Source organism: Trichechus manatus, unplaced genomic scaffold (genome assembly GCF_000243295.1).
Source record: "Trichechus manatus latirostris isolate Lorelei unplaced genomic scaffold, TriManLat1.0 scaffold00242, whole genome shotgun sequence".
NCBI classification, from domain to species: domain Eukaryota; kingdom Metazoa; phylum Chordata; class Mammalia; order Sirenia; family Trichechidae; genus Trichechus; species Trichechus manatus.
Window position 1 is genome coordinate 2,058,545 of NW_004444178.1, and position 24,499 is coordinate 2,083,043.

The 24,499-nt window shown below is 36.6% G+C and overlaps 1 protein-coding gene across 1 annotated transcript in view; it reads left to right on the plus strand.

The window, feature by feature from the left end:
• SCIN (scinderin) overlaps nucleotides 1-24,499 on the plus strand; it is a 75,661-nt gene that overhangs the window by 14,501 nt on the left and 36,661 nt on the right. Inside the window, exon 4 of the mRNA XM_004389352.3 lies at nucleotides 8,356-8,505. Coding sequence (XP_004389409.1) covers nucleotides 8,356-8,505 — 150 coding nt within the window. The remainder of the gene's footprint in view (nucleotides 1-8,355; nucleotides 8,506-24,499) is intronic.

Consider the following 24,499-nt stretch of genomic DNA (forward strand, 5'->3'; position numbering starts at 1 on the left):
TGCAGATTTGCCATATTGTTCTCACTGTTTATAATCTATCACCCACTCTCTCTTTGTTTAGTCAGGTAGCTTTGAAAAAGCAGCCTACACTTCCTCATTCCGCAGGCAGGCTCCAACCCACACTGTATGACTTTCACACTCCATGAATGTGTGACATATGACTGTATACCATGTACACCATGTACACCATGACTACATGACATATCAGTCAGAGGGCAAGTGTTCTGGGCTCGTCTCAAAAATCCGTTGCATCTGGTCCCATTTCCTACTTACCTGCAATCTCCAGCTTTCCTCTTTTTGGACCAGAAAAACCAGTCTTATACCGTTTCACATTCTTGCCTATTTTATGGTTCTTGCAATAAATTCTAGTCCCTAAGGCCAAGATTCTAGCTACTGATGTGCAAAAGCAACGTTTCAGAGAGCACTTCCCACAAGACAGACAAACTTTTGTTGTTGTCGTTGTTGTGTGCCATCGACTGTTCTGGCTCATATTGACCCTATGAGTAGAACGGCCCCATAAGGTTTCCAACACTGTAATCTTTATGGAAGCAGATTGCCACATCTTTCTCCTGCAGGGCTGCTGGTAGTTTTGAACCACAGACCTTTCGGTTAGCAGCCGAGCGCTTGACCACCGCGCCACCAGGGCTCTTTCAAACAAACTTTACACCAGCAAAATCAAGGTTTTTTCAAGTTAAAACTATGTTAGCGTTCAGACTGTTGTCTCTGTTTTGACTTAAAAACATTTATTTTGAAACTAATAACTGAACAAAAACTTGTTTGTTCTGGGTAAGTTTGTTTTTGTCCCAAATTAATGCATACCATTAGCTTTTTAAGAGAAGAGCCTTGAGGCAACAAGAATAGATAATGGGAAAGATAAACCTCATTTTAAATTCCTAAGAGTCATCCTGCAACAAAAGCGACCTTACACTGTGAATGTGGTGTGTGTGTGGGTGCACGGTGAGCAAAGGTGAATACCAGATAGACTTTCACCTCTATACCAGTTGCTGTCACGTCCATTCCGATTTATTGCAACCTTATATGTTGCAATGTAGAACTGCTCTCCATAGGGTTTTCAAGGCTTTTTGGGAGCAGCTTGCCGGGCCTTTCACCTGAGGTGCCTTTGGGTGGGTTCGGACCACCAAATTTTTGGTTAGTAGCCTAGCACTTAACTGTTTGCACCACCCAGGGAACTTTTCACTTCTAAAAAAAAAAAAACCAAACCTATTGCCGTTGAGTCAATTCCGACTCATAGTGACCCCATAGGACAGAGTAGAACTGCCCCATAGGTTTTCCAAGGAGTGGCTGGTGGATTCGAACTGCTCACCTTTCGGTTAGCAGCCGGGGTCTTAACCACTGTGCAACCACTAGATGCTATCAAATGGTGGGAGGCACAGACGTATATACAAGAGCAGGACAAGGTAGAACGTGAGAAGTGCTGGAGGCACACACACATCATGACTGGGAGTAGACGAGGGCGCAAGGGAAGACAGCTCTTAACGTATTAGGATTATACTTTAATTATCTCATTGTTGCACGTTAGAATCATCTAGAAGAGGGTTTAAAAATACTGATGGCTGTGATTTACCCCAGAGATTCTGAGTTAAAAGTTTTGGGGTGGGACTTTGTAATAGGTATTTTTAAAGCCCCCAAGTTACTATAATGTACCGTGAATGTTGAGAACCACTTCAACATAGGAAATAGCTGACTGTCATATGCTGGAAGAGCCAGTGACTCAGTTAAAAGTAGCTGAGTCACTAACTTCTGTGGCTGGTGTAAGGACAGTTACAAATTGAAAATAAGATGTCTTAATTCTCCTTGTTAAAAATAAGGGAAGAGGTCCCCCTCCTCCCCTATTTTTTTAGAATTCACTTTAAATAACTTGTCATCGTAAATTCTTTCTTCATCTCTTTGAAAAGTATGTAAACCTGGTAATCCTCCCCAACCTTCCAGTTTCCTGGAAGGAGATTAGCATAACCTCAAGTGGCCCAAGCCCCAAATTGCAACTGTACCTCAGGCCTTGAAGATTCTAGAGAATTAACAATTTTACCTTGAAAACATGAATGTAATGGGCTGTATCCACTCAAATAAGGTTAAGGTTTCTTTCTGTCTGCACAATCCCTAGCTGATTGCCTATAATGCATGACATTGTGGTTTAATACTTATTCCATAAGGAAACATTTATATTTTTATGGGGACGTTTTCTAGGTTGGGAGTAGGTTTTGTTTTCTATTATGTTTCCCCAACGTTGGTAGAGATGGTCTTTGATAAAGTGTGACTGTAAAATTTCACCTACAAAAGCAACCTCCCAGATATGCTGACCTTGTTCTAATGAGTGGCATCACAACAGCAGCCAAGCTAGAATTATTCAAGTTATGTTTCCCCTTTCCGTGTCTCTCCAGTGCACATCCAAATAGCATTATTGACCAATCCTGTTGGCTTTAACCTCCTAAATGTTCCTTCGTTAGCTGAAAGATTGGCAGTTTGAACCCACCTAGAGGCGCTTAGGAAGACATGCCTGGCAATCTTTTTCTGAAACGTCACAGCCTTGAAAACTTTATATAGCATTTCTACTCTGCCCACGTAAAGTCGCCATGAGTCAGAATCAACTCAATGGCCACGAACAACAACAACCATCACCACTGTACTTCTCTAGTTCTGATATTTATTATCCCTTAGGAGATCCTTGCAATCGCTTCTTTTTTGGTCACCAGGCCTTCGCTGGCTTTGCACATGCGCTTTGTTCATCTTTCATTCTTCATTCAGAGGGCTTTAAAAAAACACGTGTTATGCCACTGAAGAATGTTGAGTTGGCTTGCTTTGAGAAAATAACAAAATAGGATAGAGACATTTGTTTATCCAAAAACTAAAGATGTCATATTTTAAACTTTTAAAATAAAAAAAGGTAGAGTCCTGGAGGTATCTCACAAACCATTATTATTTTTAAGCTATGCTTGAAGAACCTCCAGGCTAGAGGGATATCTTAATGAACTTTTATATTCGGTTAACTGTATCTAAGTGAAAACTAAACACAGGAAAAAGCCGATAGAAGCGAGGAAGAGGAAGTGTTTAGGGCCCCCACCCCCTTTTATAAAATTTTAGATGCGTTTAGAATAAATGACTTAGAAAAGAACAAAAGTATAGCGAGTCCATGCTGAATTATTTGCACTTTGGGTCAACATCGTGCATGCTGTTTTGAGTGCTCCTTTATGCTTGTCTTTTGAAGTCTTGCTTCCTTTCAAGGGCATCATTGAACATAGTTTTATTTCTACTCTTATCTCCTGTCCACAGATGATACTTGACTGCACTTTGATGTTTTACTTATTAACTTTGACCACATAGGTTAAAGGAAATTTTAGGAACCTCTAGTTTTTGAGACCATTAACAGGTCTTCCCCTTCCCTAATGTGGTTATCTATAAATAACACTCATTTGCTTTTGTTTCTTGTTACTGTTGGACCAAACTAATTGCCGGTAACAAATAGCCTTTATTTCCTTATGTCTTCCTTTTCCAGTTCTGTGGAGTGATTTTGTTTTTGTTGAATTGTTTGCGTATTTAATAATTAATTACAGTTTCACAAACTTCTGTGAGAGGATATGTATGGGCAATATGTACATCAACAACTCCCTATCAAAATTTAAGTGGACTGGGTTCCACACTGAACGAATACTCACATATTTACAGGAAATTTTTATGTCCCTTCCCCTAAGAAATACGACTTTAGCGTTGAGTCGTTAAATTCCTTACGATCTTAGCGGGTAAAGTAGTTGACTCAGAAGCTATGTTTGTTTTATAATTTTCGGTGTCTGGTACACTTAAATCAGATTTATGAAAAACTTTAAAGCTATATCCCATTAAAGTATTACAAATAAAAGAATTCAAATTGTAGTGAAAAGTTTTTGTTGTAGTAATACATAGCGTATCAATTCAGATTTTACTTTAGCCTTTATGCGGATTTTTTTTTTTTTTTCAGCTTATTCCCACTAGAACATAGGATAAGTTGATGTATGGAAGAGAGTTTTTCAAGCATGGTGCCAAATGAGTACAAAATTACCTTGTGCACAGAGTAGGGAAGTAGTCTCTACCAACCATCTCTGAATAGAGTTAAGTATTAGGTAGGCAGTGCAGTTTATTAATAGCTCTATACACATCTATTTCAGCACAGGAGAGCTCTGTTAAAATGAGACGGTCTGTCCTCAACACATCATCCACATGAGGCAGAATATAAATTGCTCAAATAAAGCAAGTTTTAATGCACTGCTGCTATTACTGAATGAACTATATTTGCATAGAAAATTAATTAGCATTGAATTAAAATGGTGTTTTAATTAACCTGACTCTTTAAACAATTCTGGCTGTTAGCAATTTGCAATTAAAGTCATTGTTTCATTGCATTTATTGTCTGAATTAACTATTGAAGAATAAGTTTAGTAAATAATAAAATGTGCCATGTTTAGATAAACGGTAGCACAGAATAAAGTGAAAATAATGGAAGAGCAGGCATAGAACAGAGTATATATTTTCATGCTAAATATAGAAGGTTTTTTTTTTTTTAACAGTTTCTTTAGTGACTTAGTCATCTTTGGGCTGAAAGGAAAACTTCACTTTTGAAAGTTTTGCTATTTTTATGAGTATTACCTAAATATGTTCCACCACCCCACCCCCTCCATTTTAAATGTAGGAACTGTGGTCTCTGAGCAATGGTGAAGAATATTTCCTACGACTAAATTTAGCTGTGAATCGACACTACGCATAAAAACTCCCAACCCAAACTAATATCATAGAGAATATTTTGGGGTCTTTAGAATATTGTATAACTGCATTAAATAATAATTATATTTGTAAAGTTATCATTATCTACAAGTCATTTTTAAATTTTACCAAGCTTCCATAATACTTTATAGATGTTAAAGAAATTAGTGTGATTTTATATAATCTCTATGAAGTAAATGAGAGGTCATTTATACAACTAAGATAAACGGAACATACATGTCTGTTCAATGATTATATAAATGCAGAGTGAGTCAGTTATGAAAGCTGCTAAAACGTCTGAGAAATCTTGAGAGCTTATTTCTGATCCACTTCCTATTGTTCTCTGTAGTGTAAAATGTAATTGTTAGAAGATTGTTTTCTCAGACCTATTAAGAAAATCATAATTTCCAAAATATCGTGGAATAGGGTAGTGAAAAGAACCTGAGCTAAGAGCTTGAGATACGCTTAGCAGAGTAGCCTGCCTGGCTGCATCAGATAATTAGATGTTATACATTTCCTGCTGGGCATGCCAGGTGTGAGATGCTCAGGGCCACCAGCCGTGGTTCTCAACCCCGGCTGAATGCTAGAATCTCCTGGGGAGCTTTCAATAAACTTCGCTGCCCAGAATGCTCCTGAGAGTCCCCAAGGGTGGTGCTCAGGTGTCTGCTCTTAAAAATCTCCTTCCTACTCCACCCCCTGATTTTAATGCCCAGTGATTAAGAGTTGACTGATCATTGGAAACAATTTATTTTCACTCTTTGTAACTGCTAACCTGGGCATGGTATTCAAATGGCCTCCAAATAATGAGCCTCACATTGATATGTCCAGATGTAGAAAAGAGGTGAGAGAGGAAACAGTGGAAGCGCACTTTTCTCTTAGAAACAGGAAAGAAATGCCCCTTGACAGTGCTGAAGAACTCAATCAGATTTTAGAGTGAAAGGAATTGCAAGGCATAGTCCTCTTGTTTTATTTCTTTTAAAGGACTGGATTCCTAAAACTTACATTTTATTCTTAAAGAGTGATATGCAATAGGTCAGTCAGGAACAGAGTAGGCTGGGGAGGGTGGGTCAGACAGACTATCACAGGGCTACTTTGTTCAAAGCTGTGCCCAGTGCCTACAATATTAGGCACCATATTAGGCACCCAGTAAACTATTTTTTTTTTAAATAGACTTTATGTTTTAGAGCAGTTTTACATTTACAGAAATATTGTGCAGAATGAATAGAGTTCCCATATACCCCCTCTCCCCACTGCACACTGTAACTCTTTTTATTAACATCTTGCATTCTTGTGGTACATTCAGTAAACTATTTTTGAATGAAAAAATGACTCTGGACTGGAAATGTCTTGCAATCAGAGAATAGAGCCAGTCTCTCTGATGCTTGAATGCTCTTTTATTTTGTTATTAATTTATTTTCTCTTTTTTAAAAATGCAAACACAAGACCACATGGCCAGTAAGTAACAGTCTGGGTCCATCTCCCTCACACTTAAACACCATGCTAACCATCGCCTTTTCATGGTTGACTAGGTGACATATGTGTGGAAATGTTTTGAAAACCAAGTGCTATGCAAATATATTATTAGTGTTAATTGCAGTGGTATCAGTTGGAGGGTGCAGGGGGTACAGATGGCACAAGGTGACGTCATCTGAGGGGGTGACACCAAAATGACTGTCTATAAAATTTTTGTGCAGTGTTTCAGCACAAATTTAGTTATAACAACAAAAATATTTTTGTAAGCCCAGCTTAAAAAACAAAAACAAAAACTTGGGGTTATGGAGTCGATTCCAACTCATAGCGACTGTATAGAACAGAGTAGGACTGCCCCATAGAGTTTCCAAGGAGTGGCTGGTGGATTCAAACTGCCAACCTTTTGGTTAGCAGCCAAGCTCTTAACCACTGTGCCACCAGTGCTTCACATGTATCAATATACCTACAAGGCTGAAACTCTTGCCAATTTATTTTTTGAACCTTCTAATGCACTCTGGTCAGAGCCGTCATTATTACCCAATTAGAATGACCTTTGAATCACGTGGTTTTTTTGTGCACATGCTACAAGCATACGCTGTTGTTTTCATTGCTGCTGGTGTTTTTATGGTCACGGATTTTATGAAATTTTCTGGTGTTTTAGCTACAATATTGTGTTAGTATTTGTGAATCTATATCAATAACTTTTTTGAGAATGAAGTAGTAATTAAAGGAAAAGAAGGAGTGATATATGGGAATTAACGATTTACCAATAACAGTACAATAAATATTACTAAGGATTCTGTATGGTCTGGTACAGGAGGAGGTCCATGAGGGGGCAGGGTGATACCATGAGTTACCACACTGGGTGACACCAACGCTAGTGATGCTACTGATTAATTGCCTACATATTGGTCTCTCTCACTAGTTTTCTTATATTAACCTCTGTATACCCAGCATCTAGCTCATAACCTGCATCTAATGAATGTGTACGGCATTAACAAAAAAAAAAGAAAATACAGACTTACATTAAGTAAAAATTGAAAGCTTTCTTTCTGCACATACAGTTTATACCAACCCAAATAGTCTCAGAATCTCCAATAGTCTGTGATAATGCCCATTCCTGCACGACCACCAGGTCTGGATACCATCAAAGTTCTCTCCCTCTCTCTCTCTCTCTTGTTCTTTCTTATTTTAAACCACATTTAATGGAGAAAATGATATTTTATTGTTGTTTTACATTTGTATCTGTATACCTTCAGAATACTCTAGCCAAGTTTAAAATATATAGTATTTTATGTAATGGCAGCTAATATAATTTATTTATCTTACAATGTATCAAACACTGTTCCATGTTTCTATTTTTCTGTTTCTATGTTAAAGCATAATTTTTATAGTATTCAATTTTACCTATGTAAATAATCTGTGTAACTATTATCTTATTACTGAACATTTAATGTCTTTCTCATGCCTTACTAATAAAATCACACAGTAATGAGCACCTTCTGCATATGTTTTTTTCTAATCTTTATGAACAATTAATTATAATAAATTCCAGATAGTGATATTTCTGGTCAAAGGTTTTAACCTCTTTTTATGGCTCTTGATAAGTATTGTTAAATTGCTTTTCAAAGATGTTATCCATTTTTACGATCATTAAGAGTATATTACTAAAACAGATTCTTTACTAACTTTCTGAAATATGATGGATTTTTTTTTAATATTTAAGTATTCTATAGTTAAAACAAATGTTTTTGGCAAGAAAAGATTAGGCAGAAAATATTTATCTTAATGGAAAATATACTACTTTCTAATTAATACATAATAATTTTAAATTCATAAATTATAATTAGGGAATTATACACACAAAGAATGATGAGATAGGTATTTATATTTTTCGTGTTAACAAATGCTCACTTTATAATGCTAACTGAAAGCAACAGAATGCAGAGTGAGGTGTGCGTGTGTGTAATTTATATATATTTTTAAATATATTAAATCATATATACCTCAATCATAGGCTATTTTAATTTTTTAATACTTTTTTGTTGTTTCCTAATTAATCACAGTAAGTGTTACATCAAGATTGAATACCCTCCACATATTCCTCCACCCAGTCAAAATATCCATTTCTTTTAGGAAATTTACCAATGGTGTGGTTCTTCATGTAACAAATACGAGCGGCTGAAGGCAAGCCAGGTTGCCATTGGCATTCGGGACAATGAAAGGAAAGGAAGATCTCAACTAATTGTTGTAGAAGAAGGAAGTGAACCAAGAGAGCTTATAACGGTACTGTGATTTGTGTGTTTCTTTTTAAAGGATTAGCACTCCAAGCCGTGTCTGTCTCTGTATCTGTTATTGATGATGTTGTGTACTGGCCGGTCAATTCTGACTCACAGTGACCCTATGATAGAGTAGAACTGCCCCATGGTGTTTCCTAGGCTATAATCTTTATGGGAGCAGACTGCCAGGTCTTTTCTCTCCCGAAATAGCTGGTGGGTTTGAACCTCCCACCTTTGGATTAGCAGCCCAGCGCTTAACCACTGCACCACCAGTGTTCCTTCTTTCTATATTTACACATGTATATCTCCGAATATGTGTATATGTGGGTGCATATGTACATAAATATGTAGATATGTATGCATATGTGTATGAATGTATGTGTGAATATACACACGTATATGTTGCGTGTGTACATGTAACATATATGTTAGCCTTAACACGTTCTCTAATATTGGATCTAGCCTGAGGGTTACTTAAGTCATGATACTAGGAAAGCCAAAAGTCATGACTGTTTTCTCTTCCTATTGGTATGACTGTCAAAGGAAGTCCTGAACCTGTCTTCTGTGGTGTATGAAGACAAACGTATGGACAATACTTTGAAAATGACTGTAAGAATATATTTTGGAAAGAAGATATTAGTTTATTTACCTGGGTTTCTCAGTTTTTTTTTCCAGAAACTATAGTAATTTTCTTTGATATTAAAATTAGCAATTGTTTCACTAAAAGAATTAAATAAAATCTTATACCAAGAGATTAAAACACCAATATTTTAAATATTTCAATCATTTTCAGTCAAGAATTGCAGGCAAGACACGATTTTAATATAGTTGTTAAATTAATTTGAAAACTAAGTCTCTGTGACTCCATGTATCTACATTATTTGCTTAACTATTTGACGTTTAGTTGTGACTATTTTTTCCCTTTTAAGAGAACTTCAATGCATACCGTAGTGTATACATCTCGATTTGATTGGAAAATATTTACTTTGTATACATTCCCTTAAAAACCCATTGCCTACCTCAACAACAAAAAAACAAATAATCCAGTTTAAAAATTGGGCAAAGGATATGAGCAGACACTTCACCAAAGAAGACATTCAGGCGGCTAACAGACATGTGAAGAAATGCTCGTGATCATTAGCCATTAGAGAAATGCAAATCAAAACTACAATGAGATACCATCTTACCTGACATTACTGACACTAATCAAAAAAAAGAAAATAACAAATGTTGAAGAGGTTGCGAGGAAATTGCACCTCTTATGCACTGCTGGAGGGAATGTAAAATGGTACAACCACTATGGAAAACGATATGGTGCCTTCTTAAAAACCTAGCAATAGAAATACCATATGATCCAGTAATCCCACTCCTAGGCATATATCCTAAAGGAATAAGCACCATCATGAATAGACATATGCACACCCATGTTCATTGTAGCATCATTCACAATAACAAAAAGATGGAAATAACAAAATCTGAGAAACCCATCAACAGATGAATGGATAAACAAATTATGGTATATACACACAATGGAATATTACAAAATGATACGGAACGATGATGAATCTGCTAAACATCTCACAACATGATGAATCTGGAGGTCATTATGCTAAGTGAAATAAGTCAATCACAAAAGGGCAAATATTATATGAGACCACTATTATAAAAAACTCAAGAAAAGGTTTACACAAAGAAAAAAACAATCTTTGATGGTTACAAGGGAAGGGAAGGATGGGGAGGGGAAATCACTAACTAGATAGTAGACAGTGCCAACTTTGGTGAAGGGAAAGACAACACACAACATAGGGAAAGGCAGCAAAATTTGACCAAGCCAAAGTCATAGAAGCTTCCGAGACACATCCAAACACCTTGAGGGACTGAGTTGCTGGGGCTGAGGGCTGGAGACCATTGTCTGGGGAGACATTTAGGTTAATTGGCATAACATAGTTCACAAAGAAAATGTACTACATCCTACTTTTGTGAGTAGCGTCTGGGGTCTTAAAAGCTTACAAGCAGCTATCTAGGATACATCTATTGGTCCCATCACATTTGGAGAGGAGAATGAAGAAAACTAAAAACCCATTGAACCACGCCCATTGTGGTCAAGTCAATTCTGACTCATAGTGATCCTATAGAACAGAATAGAACTGCCCCATAGGGTCTCCAAGGAGAGGCTGGTAGATCGAATAGCTGACCTTTTGGTTAGCAGCCAAGCTCTTAACCACTGCACCACCAGGGCTCTGAAGAAAACCAAAGACACAAGGAAAAATTAGCCCAGAGGACTAAAGGACCACATAAACCACAGTCTCCACCAGCCTGAGCCCAGAAGAACTTGATGGTACTTGGCTACCACCACAGACCACTCTGGCAGGGATCACAATAAAGAGTTCCAGACAGAGCAGAAGAATGGAGAACAAAATTCAAATTCACAAAAACAGAACAGATTTCCTGGTCTGACAGAGACTATGGCCCCAGACACCCTGCCAACTCAGAACTGAAGCCACTCCCAAAACTCACTTTTCAAAGATTAAACAGGCCTATAAAACAAACAATAACAAACGTGAGGAGTGTGCTTCATAGTTGAATCAAGTGTACGAGACCAAATGGGCAACACCTGCCCAAAAACCAAGATGAGAAGGCAGGAAGGGACAGGAAAACTGGAGGAATGAACCCAGGATGGAAAGGGAAAAGGGGAGAGTGTTGACACAATGTGGGGATTGCAACCAGTGTCACAGAACAATTTGTGTATAAATTTTTGAATGAGAAACTAATTTGTGCTGTAAACTTTCACCTAGAGCACGATAAAATTAAAAACAAACAAACAAAAAACCCATTGTCATCAACCCAAGCCGTAGTATTTTCACTCAACCTCATATGCGTTCAAAAGCTGGACAATGAAAAAGGAAGACTGAAGAAGAATTGACGCATTTGAATTACGATGTTGGTGAAGGATTTTAATATGGACTGCCAGAAGAATGAACAAATCTGTCTTAGAAGAACTACAGCCAGAATGCTTCTTACAAGGGAGGATGGTGAGACTTGGTCTTACGCACTTTGGACATGTTGTCAGGAGGGAGCAGTCCCTGGAGGACATCATGCTTGGTAGAGCAGAGGGTCAGTGAATGAGAGGAAGACCCTTAACGAGATGGTTGACAAGGTGGCTGCAACTTTGGGCTCAGACGTAGCATTGATTATGAGGATGATGCAGGACTGGGCAGTGTTTTGTTCTGCTGTACATAGCATCATAGGGTCGCTGTGAGTCAGAACCGATCGGACGGCACCTAACAACAACAACATATGTTCTTTTAAGTAAGATTATCAGTCAAAGGATATGATCATATTCAAGTGTCTTGATACATGTTGGTAAATTGATTCCTATTTATTCATCCAACAAATATTTATTAAACTCCTACAGTGTGCTAGGCACTAATGTTTGCACCAACTGATACTGCCTTCCACAAGCATTGTGCTGGGTTATGACGTTACAGATCCCTATCAAGAGTTACTGTTGTAATAACTATTCGAGTATTCACACATTTAATAGTGGCAGATAGTATCCTTCTGAGTTCTCTTTTCTCTGTTTCCCCAGATAGTTTATGTTTTCCCCCAATGATTTTAGCCATTCGTATTTAAATTTTTCTAAAGACTGTCTTGTAAACATATTTTTAATATTTTTTGTCTAGAGCAATTCAATTCATTAGCATTACGTGATCTACTAATAGCCTATAAAATCCAGTGATCAAAAATTTAAAAATGAGATAATTTTTATTGATTGTAACACCACTAAACTATATTACTTTAAAAGTCACCAAGCACAATTTTTTTTCACATTGATAATGTTTTAGAAATTATTTTAATTCACTAGGAAAAATACTCATGGTATAATGCTAAGAGAAAAAAGCAGGATATAAAATTTTACATATGATATGATCTTAATAAGGAATTTTATATGTATGTAGGTATATATCCACATATACATATATATTTGGACATAAATAAGCTGAAATTATTCTAGTACTTATCTTTGACTCTTGGGAATATGGCTGCTTGTTATTGTCTTCATTTTTTTATTTTTAAAATTTATTATAATGGACACATATCCTTTTTATAATTAAAAAAGTCATTTAAAAATTAAATTTGGGATTCACTTAACTGGGTTTGCAAAAGGCAGAATTGTATGTCTAATAGATTAGACTTTGAAAACTATTCAAAGCAAATTCTAGATGGTTCAGAGTTCTTTGAAAGCCTCTGTTCTATACGTGTGATCGTATTTGGAAGGAAAATAAGGTGTATTTAAATTGATTGTAACCCCCTGTTTCAGTAACTATACTTTGATGCAGGTGAACTCAGGAACAGGATCTGTCCTTGTGGAGTGGTGCGCGGTATTGTTTTGCCATGGTTATTTTGGTCCCAGAGCCAAGTCCTTTCATCCCTCATTGTCTCTGGTTTCTCGTTTATAGGTAGGGGTTTGGACAAACTGCCTTTACGGTCCCTTTAGATTCTAATGGTCGGTGTTTCTACCATGTCTCTTAGTCTTTAGCGCTGTTTAATTACCATTGACACTTGTAATTTGTTCCAGGAAGTGGAGACACTGTGACTGAGGGCTTAGCTGCGCACACACGTACACACACACACACACACACACACACACACACACACACAGACATACACAGACATACACATTTGATTTCCTTGTTTATTGGACTTAAATTTAAAAATCTGAGAAAGATAAAACTATCAATACATTCTGTTGTTAAAATAAAATAGGAAGATGCAAACTTGAAGAAAAACTATGTTAAAATATTAGTGATAGGGATAAGGGACATGATGCTTAATATAAAAAGCCATGTCCGTGTTTCAGGATTTTTCTTTTTTTGGGTTTTAAAAAATCCTAGAAAATACCTACTTTGTTTCCATTCAATACATTCAGAGTATATACTGCATTATATTTAATAACCTTCATTCATATAATGAACTGAAATGAATTTTCAGTGCCAGTCTTCGTTAGATAAGGAAAAGAAGTATTCAGGCTTTTTCCTGTTTTTATAAATGTTGTTTTGTAGCTAGGTTAGGCTAAGTAGTTGTTTAATGGATTTATTATGTATTTATGCTAAACTAGTTTGACCTCTAGACTTTCTTAATGCTGTACTTTTTTAAAAAGTTCATGAAGTACGAATGGGAAAAAATTACAACTTTATTCACACTAACCTCTTAACTGAAATTTAGCATTCCTTCCAATTGTGAGTGTAGTCAACAAACTGCAGGAGTGTGAACAGTACCTACAACTTTTTGTAGAACACTTTAATTACTGCGGATGTCTTAAAATATCATTTATACCCATCACTACTTAGTAATTATGTTAGTTATTAGATCTGCTGCTCAATTTTATTATTAATGAATTAATAAAGATCATATATTACTGTATTACATATTTGTCTTTTCAACATATTTTGATAATTGTATCCTAATATAATTGGTTTCCACCGTAACCATTTGTATTTTGTTTTATGCATTAAAAAAAATTTTCTTCAGAAGTGTTCCAAAGTGATACCAAAACAAAAAAAAGTAATATGAAAAAAGTTCCTTGTTTAAGATAATGAAATGTCTTTTTTTTCCCCTGAAACTCTAGTCTCAGAGTTGATTTTGCTAGACAAGGATTCTAAAAATCTAAAAAGTTTTTAAAATCTTTTAAAATTGGCCTTTTAAGTATTTATTTTTAATTGATTATATAAAAAATTATTTATCCTCAAAAATTTTGGAAGTCTAGATGTGACGTTTAGTAACAGCATGAAATCAAGGACTTTCCATTTGACTACATGCTCTCATCATTACTTCTTATTTGACAATGAACTTTTGGAACATGTGTTGCTAACACGTTAAAGTGCTCAGCACTGAAAATATTGAGAAATGATTTTACAATGAGTTTTTTAAAGCTAGTTTGAGATATTTCAGCTATCGATCACACTGGTTATTTTTCCCACATTATTTCTATATGGTTTATCTCTAGGATTATTATAAATTTATCCTTGAAACTAAACACTTTTGAGAAGGAAAGGGGCACGAATCAGATGAAGAGACAGCAAATATTAACTAGACAGTCTAGGGAGATAGGATGGGTGGTTACTCACTTATCTGTGTCTCTAACGCTTTTAAAAGCTCACATACCTAAATATGGAAATAATCCTGTACATAGAACTAACTACAACCTGTAACTAACTTCACATTATACTTGGGGTTTGTTTTCTCATCACTGTAAGCATATTTACGACGAACAACTGCACATAAACTATGTAGAACATTTTTCATGCTTTTTTTTGTATTTAAAATAATCAATGAATATGAAGGAAAATTAAATATCTAACTAGCCCTAAGGCTCCAAACCTATGTTTTGTCTGTATTTATTCTCTAAATATTAGAAGAGAGGCTAAAAAAACTCTTGAGGAAAAATTGCTGAGGTCAATTATTTGTGTATTTACATATTTATTTTATAGACTTTCATTTTTTAAAAGATAACTGGTGGATATCAAAAGGAAAAGGGAGAAGGCAGGATGTTTCTTTGAAACAACAACGATAAGAACAACAACAAAACTGTATTTTTTCTAATCCAGAAAGACTGTTTTTCAAATATAGTTTAATGAACTTGTCAAGTCCGTAATCATTTTTAAATACTGGTGGCTAAATGCTGGCAGTACAATTACTACAGGGAGATTGTAAGCAGATGCTGCTTTTATAAAAACAGCTGTGAGGCTCCCTGGAAAGTCAAAATGCGCAATCATTGTTTTAGATTTCGTAAAGGAAAGAAAATTAGTGTATCATCGTATGCCTCTCAGCTAGTAAGTATTTATGGAGTACTGGCTTGGAAGCCAATAGAGTTAAAAGACCCTGCTCTCAAGAAACTTCTTTTATTGTCTGGTTGAAGAGACAAGCACGTGCTAGAAAACAGAGTCAGAAAAAGTGAGAACAGATGGTGTGGGTCCTCAAAAGCCAGAGAGCATCGTCTAAATGATACCCTCATTACTTGGAAGCCTTCTTGGACAGGAGAGAGTCAGATAAAATTTGTATTTTAGACTGATAATAGCATATAGGCCAGATTAACCTTCAAAATATCTTCCAATATAGGAATTTTGTGCCTCTTGTTTTTCCCTGAAAGTCGTAATTGACAACTTGAAAATAAATGAATTTATTCAGTCATCCTCGTGGCAAATTGATTGGATGTTTATGATGTGCTGATCTGGACATCTTATTAGTAAAATCTAGAGTTGAACACAGCAAATATTTCTTAAATTATCATTTAAAGATATACTACGCAAGGTCTATTTGGACCAAGAATAAAGTGTGTATCTTTGTAATCCTTACAGGTCTAACTCACTGTTTGTTAATATTTGAATACTTAAGTCAATTAACTGTCAAATACCTGGTACCAGAAACCCAGTATACTTATTTTCTTGTTTTCTAGGGGATAGTATCAATTAAAAAGTTCACCTGCTTTTTATATGATAGTGTTGACGAAAGATATGAACAAAGCCATATTAATGATTAACATAAGCTTTAAGACCAATTACATTTCTGTAGGACCCAGTTGACAGTTGCTGTTGAGTCAACTCCAACTCATGGAGACTTCATGTATGTCAGGGTAGAGTTGTACTCCAGAGGGTTTTCAATGGCTGATTTTTTGGAAGTAGATCACCAGGCCTTTCTTCCAAGGCACCTCTGAATGACCTCTAACCTCCAACTTTTTGGCTAACGGCCAAGCACTTTAACAATTTGTACCACCCAGGAACTCCTCAATAGGAGCAGCAGTATTTAAATAAGGATAATTCATACATTCTGCTAGTGTGCTTTCTTCAGGTGCATAGTTACACTAAACCTCTTAGAAAGTAATACCATATTTACTACAGTACCTTCCTATGTGTTAGGAAAATGAGAGATACGCCAAGTGAAAACACCTACCATAGTGCCAGATATGCTGGTGTCTAAAAACTTTTTTTAATGATTTTTTTCTGTTTATAATTTATTTTGTTGTTGTTGAGAATATACAGAACATACACCAACAATTTTTGGACGTGCAATTCAGTGACATTGATTATCTTCTGGTGTCTAAAAACTTTTGATGCCATGAATAAACACGTGTTCCCAGGATTTGTATTTGGATACTCCCATGTGTAGAATCCTTTTCCCCAGGCCAGGTCATCTCAGTTAGTGTCCAGCGGCTACAGAACTCTAATCCTTCTCTCCCTCCCTGGCTCACGACATTGCTCTCCACTGGCCTCAACTCCTTTGCTCTGCTTGGCTGTTGGCCCAGTCCTGGCGCTGTCCACTGGGAAAATGCTGTGGCTACCGCTGCCCATTGCTCTTGGTTAAAAGTTAATGTGCTCCGTGAACTCTCAGCAAATACACAGATGTACAGCTTTATTTTTTATATTTGTCTTTTTCTTCCCTACAACTTAACGTTAAAAGAGTGTGCACATTGCTAATGCTTCCTAAGGTCTTATACAATTTATATTTACAGAAATAAGAATGATTTTGAACTTTCAATAATCTAATCATTGAAATATTCATACATTTCAGCATGTAAAGTAAAAGACTGTCGGAAGAAATCACTGGAATTTGGAATATTGTCAACATTCCCTGAAGTTTTACTGTAAAAATGCTTGTTTCATAGCATAATGCTGGGCATATTGGATTTACTTGAGATCATGTTTTAAACTTTCAGCTAAAATATAGTTGTACCTTTAAATCAAATACAGTGATTTTGAAAATTTTAATGCAGATTGGGAGTAACTTTATTTTCTGGAATATGATTTTTGATTAGATGAATCATTCCCTTTTTATGTTTGAATAATACTATAAAATGAACCAAAGAAGCATCAATAATACAAATTAGGAGTTACTGTAAAAAATCCCATCACAACTGTTGTGGGTGGAGTTGTGTTCTTCTCCAAAATACGTTGAAGTCCTATCCCTAGTATCTGTGAACGTGACTTTGTTTGGAAATAGGATCTTTGCGGATGTAGTAAAGCTAAGACGAGCCCATACTGGATGAGCGTGGGCCCTAAACACAATGACTGGTGTCTTTATAAGAGAAAGGAGAGGGAGATTTGGACACAGAGACACAGACATACACAGATACCCAGAGAAGAGGCCATGTGACCATGGAGATTAGAGTAATATCACTGCAAGGCGAGGAACATCAGGGATTGGCCGGCAGCCACCAGAGCTAGGAAGATGCAAGGAAATATCTCTCTAGATCAGCCTTGATGCTACCTTATGTGTAGAGAAAACAGGATGTGCCAGAGATACCAGCAAATGGGAATCTTTCTCTTTCTTTTCTCTGTTGTATTTGCTGTTAAATAATTTCCCCCATCTTGCTTTAGACACACCTGAGTCCAAAGAATTACAGTGCTAGGTAGTGCATGCCACAAGGTTACAATGCTTCCTAAAACACTATATTTGCTATAGATATTTATATCTACCATTTATTGATATCTTGTTGCATGCCAGGCCTTGTTCAAGGCACCACTCATTTGTTGTAATTTAATTTAACGAGTCTGTCACTTGGATTTCTAGTATTTAATTCAGATACCTATTTCAGTCCTCATCGATTCATCCAGTGGAGGAAGTTGAAATACTCTGAACAAAGAAATGCATACAGTTACAGCATAGTTAACCATATGCTGCAATAAAGTAATACTAGACATGTTATCAGGAGGGACCAGTCTCTGAAGAAGGCCATCATGGTTGGTAAAGTAGAGGGTCACCGAAAAAGAGGAAGATCCTCAGTGAGATAGACTGACACAGTGGCTGCAGCAGTGGGCACGAACATAGCAACGGTTGTGAGGGTTGCCCAGGACCGGGCAGTGTTTTATTCTGTTGTACATACCGTGTCTATGTCACCTAACAACAACAGAGTCTTCAAAGGGAGCATGGCCCAGCTAACATTTTGATTTCAGATTCTAGCCTCCAGAACTGTGAAAGAATAAATTTCTGTTGTTTTAAACCACTCAGTTGGTGGAGCTTTGTTACAGCAGCCCTTGGAAATTAATAATAACCATTTGGAATAATGTATATAGTACTTTTAAAAAGACTAAAACTTTATGTGAAAATAATATACATAACAATAAAAATTGCATTGCTTTTTAACGTCAGGGAACAAGCATACATAGTCAACACTATGAATGCAGTAGATGTTAAATGTTAGATGTTTTGAACTCCTAAATATTAAGACCTAAGATAGTTTTATGGTTTGTAATACTCACAAAAAAATTCACTTGTTAAGCTATTTCTTTTGCCTTCTCATTTATTCATTGTTAGCCAAAACTCTGCCCTTTGAAAAGATGGAAATTTGAGTTGCCTGAGATACTAATTTGATCAGTAGACCCAGTAAACACTTTAAAACTAAGAGACAACAAAAAAGGTTTTGTCAGAGAAGCAGACTTCTCTTGTGTGCTATTCAAGTTGCGTAAGCTTCCTTGTTTATTCCTCCTCTACCTTCCTGGGGCTTTTTGTAAGTTCTTGGGAAAAGGAACAATGTCTTAAATATTCTGGAATCTCTTGGCACCTGGCACATAGGAGATGCTCGTCAATATTTGTTGTTTGATTGAAATCATGTTTTTATGAGAACCATATGGAAAAGGAGAGTCATTTACAGGTTTACTTTCCAAAGGTCTTTTAAGTTGAAGGTGTCCAGAATATTTGCCACTCTCTCTAGATCGCCCTTGATGCCACCTTATATGGAGAGAAAACGGGATGTTCCAGAGATACTAACAAACGGGAATCTTTCTCTTTCTTTTCTCCGTTGCATTTGCAAATAAATAATTTCCCCCATCTTGCTTTAGACACACCTGAGTCTAAAGAATTATAGTGACAGATAATGCCTTCCACAAGGTTACAATACTTCCTAAAACACTGTATTTGCTATAGATATTTATATCTACCGTTTATCGATAGCTTGTTATATGTCAGACACTGTTCAAGGCACCATTCATTTGTTGTAATTTAACTTACTGAGTCTGTTACTTGGATTTCTAGTATTTAATTCAGATAACTTATTTCAGTCCTCATCGATTCATCCAGTGGAGGAAGTTGAAAAACTCTGAACAAAGAGATGCATACAGTTACAGCATAGTTAACTTTATACTGCAATAAAGTAATATTATTTCAAATAATTGTCCTCATTGTCACACTAAAGTTCAACATGAAGCCTGTGACCTTACTGATAAAGTGTCATGTTTATGTAATCAGTCATATCACGTGGTAGTGGCTTTTGAACAAGGTAATTTTCCCCTCAGTTTGCAGCTACCATGAGGGAATGGAGATAGGATCTGTATATAAGATAATGCAGTTTTAAGGCAGGTGGACTTAATGAGTATTACAGGGAAGAGACACTGGCCTTTGCCCCACAAAGTCAACATATGAATTGATAAACTAATATAAATATTAAACTAGAAGGGCAGGTTTCTATTCTCTTATTTATATTGCTCCCCTTGTTGGTTATCATAGTGGTGGTAGACTATAATAATAATTAAAAAATTAACAGTAAGACTATATTTTTCTCTAGCAATTTTTAGTCAGTTTCTTCTTATCCCTTGCACTAAGAATTAGCCAAACTCAGATATTAAAAGGCCAGATCTCTAAGATTTAATGATTCACAATTCCTTGGCATTCATTTGTGCATTTAATCATTTTTAAATAGTTAACAGTAATACTAATTTTATAAGAGTTTCTTCTTATGTCTTGTGCTAAGAATTAGCCATACCCAGATATTAAAAGGTCAAGTCTTCAAGATCCAGCAATTCCTAATACCTTGGTATTTATTTTGTAATCAATATCTGCTTAATACCACAAGGAAATGTGCTGCCATGTTGGAAAGAACTCCCTAAAACGAAGGCTATTTGGATTGTGCTTCTAAGTCCTGTTTTTCCACAGAGCTAAGAATCTCACTGTGGCAGAATTGCGCAAATGAAAAACAGGTTCTGCTGCTATTAGAATTGCTACAGAACAAGGGGATACTGCATGGTTTAAAATCAGGTAAGGTGTGCGTCAGGGTTGTATCCTTTCACCATAATTCAATCTATATGCTAAGCAAATAGTCCGAGAAGCTGGACTATATGAAGAAGAATGTGGCATCAGGATTGGAGGAAGACTCATTAACAACCTGTGATATGCAGATGACACAACTTTGCTTGCAGAGAGTGAAGAGGACTTGAAGCACTTACTGATGAAGGTTAAAGACCACAGCCTTCAGTATGGATTGCTCCTCAAAGTAAAGAAAACAAAAATCCTCACGACTGAACCAATAAGCAACATCATGATAAACAGAGAAAAGATTTAAGTTGTCAAGGATTTCATTTTACTTGGATCCACAATCAATGCCCGTGGAAAAAGTAGTCAAGAAAACAAATGACATATTGCATTGGGCAAATCTGCTGCAAAAGACTTCTTTAAAGTGTTAGAAAGCAAAGATGTCACCTTAAGGACTAAGGTGCGCCTGACCCAAGCCATAGTATTTTCAATCACTTCATGTGCATGGGAAAGTTGGACAATGGATAAGGAAGACTGAAGAAGAATTGATGCATTTGAATTATATTGTTGGCTAAGGATATTGAATATACCATGGTGTCTCAGTCATCTAGTGCTGCTCCAACAGAAATACCACAAGTGGATGGCTTTAACAAAGAGAAATTTATTTCTTCAGTCCAGTAGGCTACAAGTCCAAATTCAGGGTGTCAGCTCCAGGGGAACACTTCCTCTGTTGGCTCTGCAGGAAGGTCCATGTCATCAGTTTTCCTTTGGTCTGGGAGCTTCTCTGCGCAGGAACCTCAGGTCCAAAGGACTTGCTCTGCTCCCAGCACTGCTTTCTTGGTGGTATGAGGTTCCCATATGTCTCTGCTCACTTCTCTCTTTTATATCTCAAAAGAGATTGCACTAAGACACTAATCTTGTCAACCTCATCAGTATAACCTCATCACAGTGATAGAATTTACAACACATGAGATCACATATAATCTCATCATAGTGGTAGAGTTTACAACACATAAGGAAATCACATCAGATAACACAATCATACAATACTAGGAATCATGACCTAGCCTAGTTGCTACACACATTTTTTGGGGGACACAATTCAATCCATGACACATGGACTGCCAGAAGAATGAACAAATCTGTCTTGGAAGAAATACAGCCAGAATGCTCCTTAGAAGTGAGAATGGCGAGACTTTGTCTCACATACTTTGGACAAGTTATCAGGAGGGACCAGTCCTGGAGAAGGACATGATGCTTGGTATAGAGGGTCAGTGAAAAAGAGGAAGACCCTCAGCGAGGTGGATTGACATAGTGGCTGCAACAATGAGCTCAAACGTAGCAATGATTGTGAGGATGGTGCAGGACCGGGCAGTGTTTCATTCTGTTATACATAAGGTTGTTATGGGTTGGAATCAACTGGACGACACCTAACAACAACAACAACAATGATTACGATTGGAAGGGTATTGGTGCATTGCAATTTTACAGTTACATTGTTGTGAAAAATATATACGTAATACATATTTATAAAAAGGATTTTAGAATGATTTTTTATAAACTAAGTATAGTTTGTTCACGTAAGTACTCACTGAAAATGAATAGGAAATCCTCAGTTTTCGATATTCTATAATACCTTATTAATCGTGAAGAAAATAAACTATTATACTGTTAAAAAGAAGTATTTTAGTATCTGTGTTCAAGAAAAAGAAGTAGAAAAGTGCTGTAAATGAAGTCCTATGCCATGCATAACCGAGAAATTAAATATTAATGCTGACTTCATGAATATTAATGAAAGGCATTTTAAATTTGCTTAATAAAATTTTGGTGTTGGAAATTTTCTAAATTATATAGATAAAGATAAAGTTTTCGAAAGTCACTTACCATTAAAGCAAAATTTGGTCTAATCTAAAGGTTATATGTAAAGGAACTGCCCTGATGGCGCAGTGGTTAACCACTGAGCTGATAACTGAAATGTTGGCAGTTTGAACCCACCCAGCGGCTCCATGGGAGAAAGATGTTGCAGTTTACTTCCGTAAAGATTACAGCCTTGGAAACCCTATGGGGCAGTTCTACTAGGAAATTACTTACTGAGGGAAAGAGGCCAGATGAATTATAATGGAGAAATAGCCTTGAGAGGAAGAGAGTGAACCAGCATGTCCGCAAGGCACTCTGTGGACTGATAACATTCTAAACATCTCTGAACTTGAGAATTTTTATAGGCTATTTTCATATATTTGGAGTTAAAAATAAATGAAATGTGTCCTTACGTTTCCACTTGCCGCGAGTGTCTTAAATGATAGATTATGTTAAACATTCTCACTAAATTTGGAAGCGACCTCTCATAGTCTTTCTCCACAGACTGCTCCAGCAGCCACTGCCTACAATGAGATTTGGTGAAACCAAGTGAAACGTACTTAGCATCCCTGCACTAAAAGTCAGCTTGCTGAGGTGCAGAAACTACATTTAACGGGCTAACCATTGTAGCTTCAGCCCCTTGCCTGGATGCTGACTTATCATAGACAATCCATAAATAAACCTTGCATAAAGGACATATTATGCCTCACCAAAATAAGATCATGTATATGAGACTACATGGGGAGACAGGATTGAAATGCATGGGAAGATCAGAGAATTATTTTTATAACCAAGGACAAATGACATCATGTCGGTTCTGACTAATAATGACCCCATGTGACAGAGTAGAACTGCCCCATAGGTTTTCTTGGCTGTAGTCTTTACAGAAGGTTGCCAGATCTTTCTCCTGCGGAGCCACTCGGTGGGTTTGAACCACCAACCTTTCTGTTAGCAGCCTACTGCTTAACTGTTGCACTACCGGACTCCTACACACAGTAATTGTAGAAAGAATTCAAAGAAGGGAAGTAATTACTAGATTTTATTCTTCCTTCTCAGCATTATTGACTATTCCAATAATGCTGATTGCCGAGAGGACTATTCTAGGTTTTGTTTGAAGGGGGATGTACAGACCTGTCTTCGATTTGTAGTTTTAAAGCCAAAATGTAAGACTTTGACAAGGGTGCACTATCAAGACATATAGACTTCATGATGAAATAATCAGATCAAGACCTGAACAAATAGCAACAAAGTGAAAGCCCATGGGGGATGTTTGCGGCAAGAAGTTCAATCCTAAAGTCATCACGCAAAGAACCAGAGCAGTGATATGCAAAGCCACATCAAAGAAGCTGAATGGCTCTTTGACCAGGGCAAGACTTGACTTTGCATATTTAAGGGTGAAGAAAGGATGCAGGATCTAACTTTTGTTGAATTCCTTGCATTGTGTGCTGAATACAGTGATAGCCACATACATTATTTCAATTAATCATCATAATAATTGTGAGTGGTGGTAATTATTATACCATTTTAAATGTGGAAACACGGTCATGGAGCTCAGTTAGTTGTACCAGCCACATTTCAGGTGCTTAATAGCCATATGTGGTTACCTTATTGGACAACACGGATATTTCCATCTTCACAGAAAATTCTGTTGGACAGCACTGTGCTAGATAATTAAGTAGCCAAACTTCTCTTGTGGACATGCAACTCACTTGATCTTTTCATCCGTATATGTATATAATGTGCTTTCTCACCTCTAAGATACCTTTACCCTCTATTTGATATATTAAGTTACTCTTTTATCTGATGTATCAGGAGAGGGGCAAAGGTTCTTTAGAGGCAGGAAAGCATATCGCTGAGAGAGAGGAGAAGAGTAAATGTTGGGATTTCATATACAGATTAGATTGAACTGGCTAAGTGAGGTCGCTGCTTTCCTCAGAATTGCCTGTGGTTTTATATCTTTGTGTATATTCCCTCTTATCCAATATTTGTCCTGTTGAAAACAAAATGTTTTGCAGCATGTAAATACACCTATAATAAGGGTTTACTTTACTTTTTTGATTTACTTATTTGAGGGAAAGGAGGGGGAGGTGGTGAGATGTAGGAAAGAAATCTAAAGAAGCAGA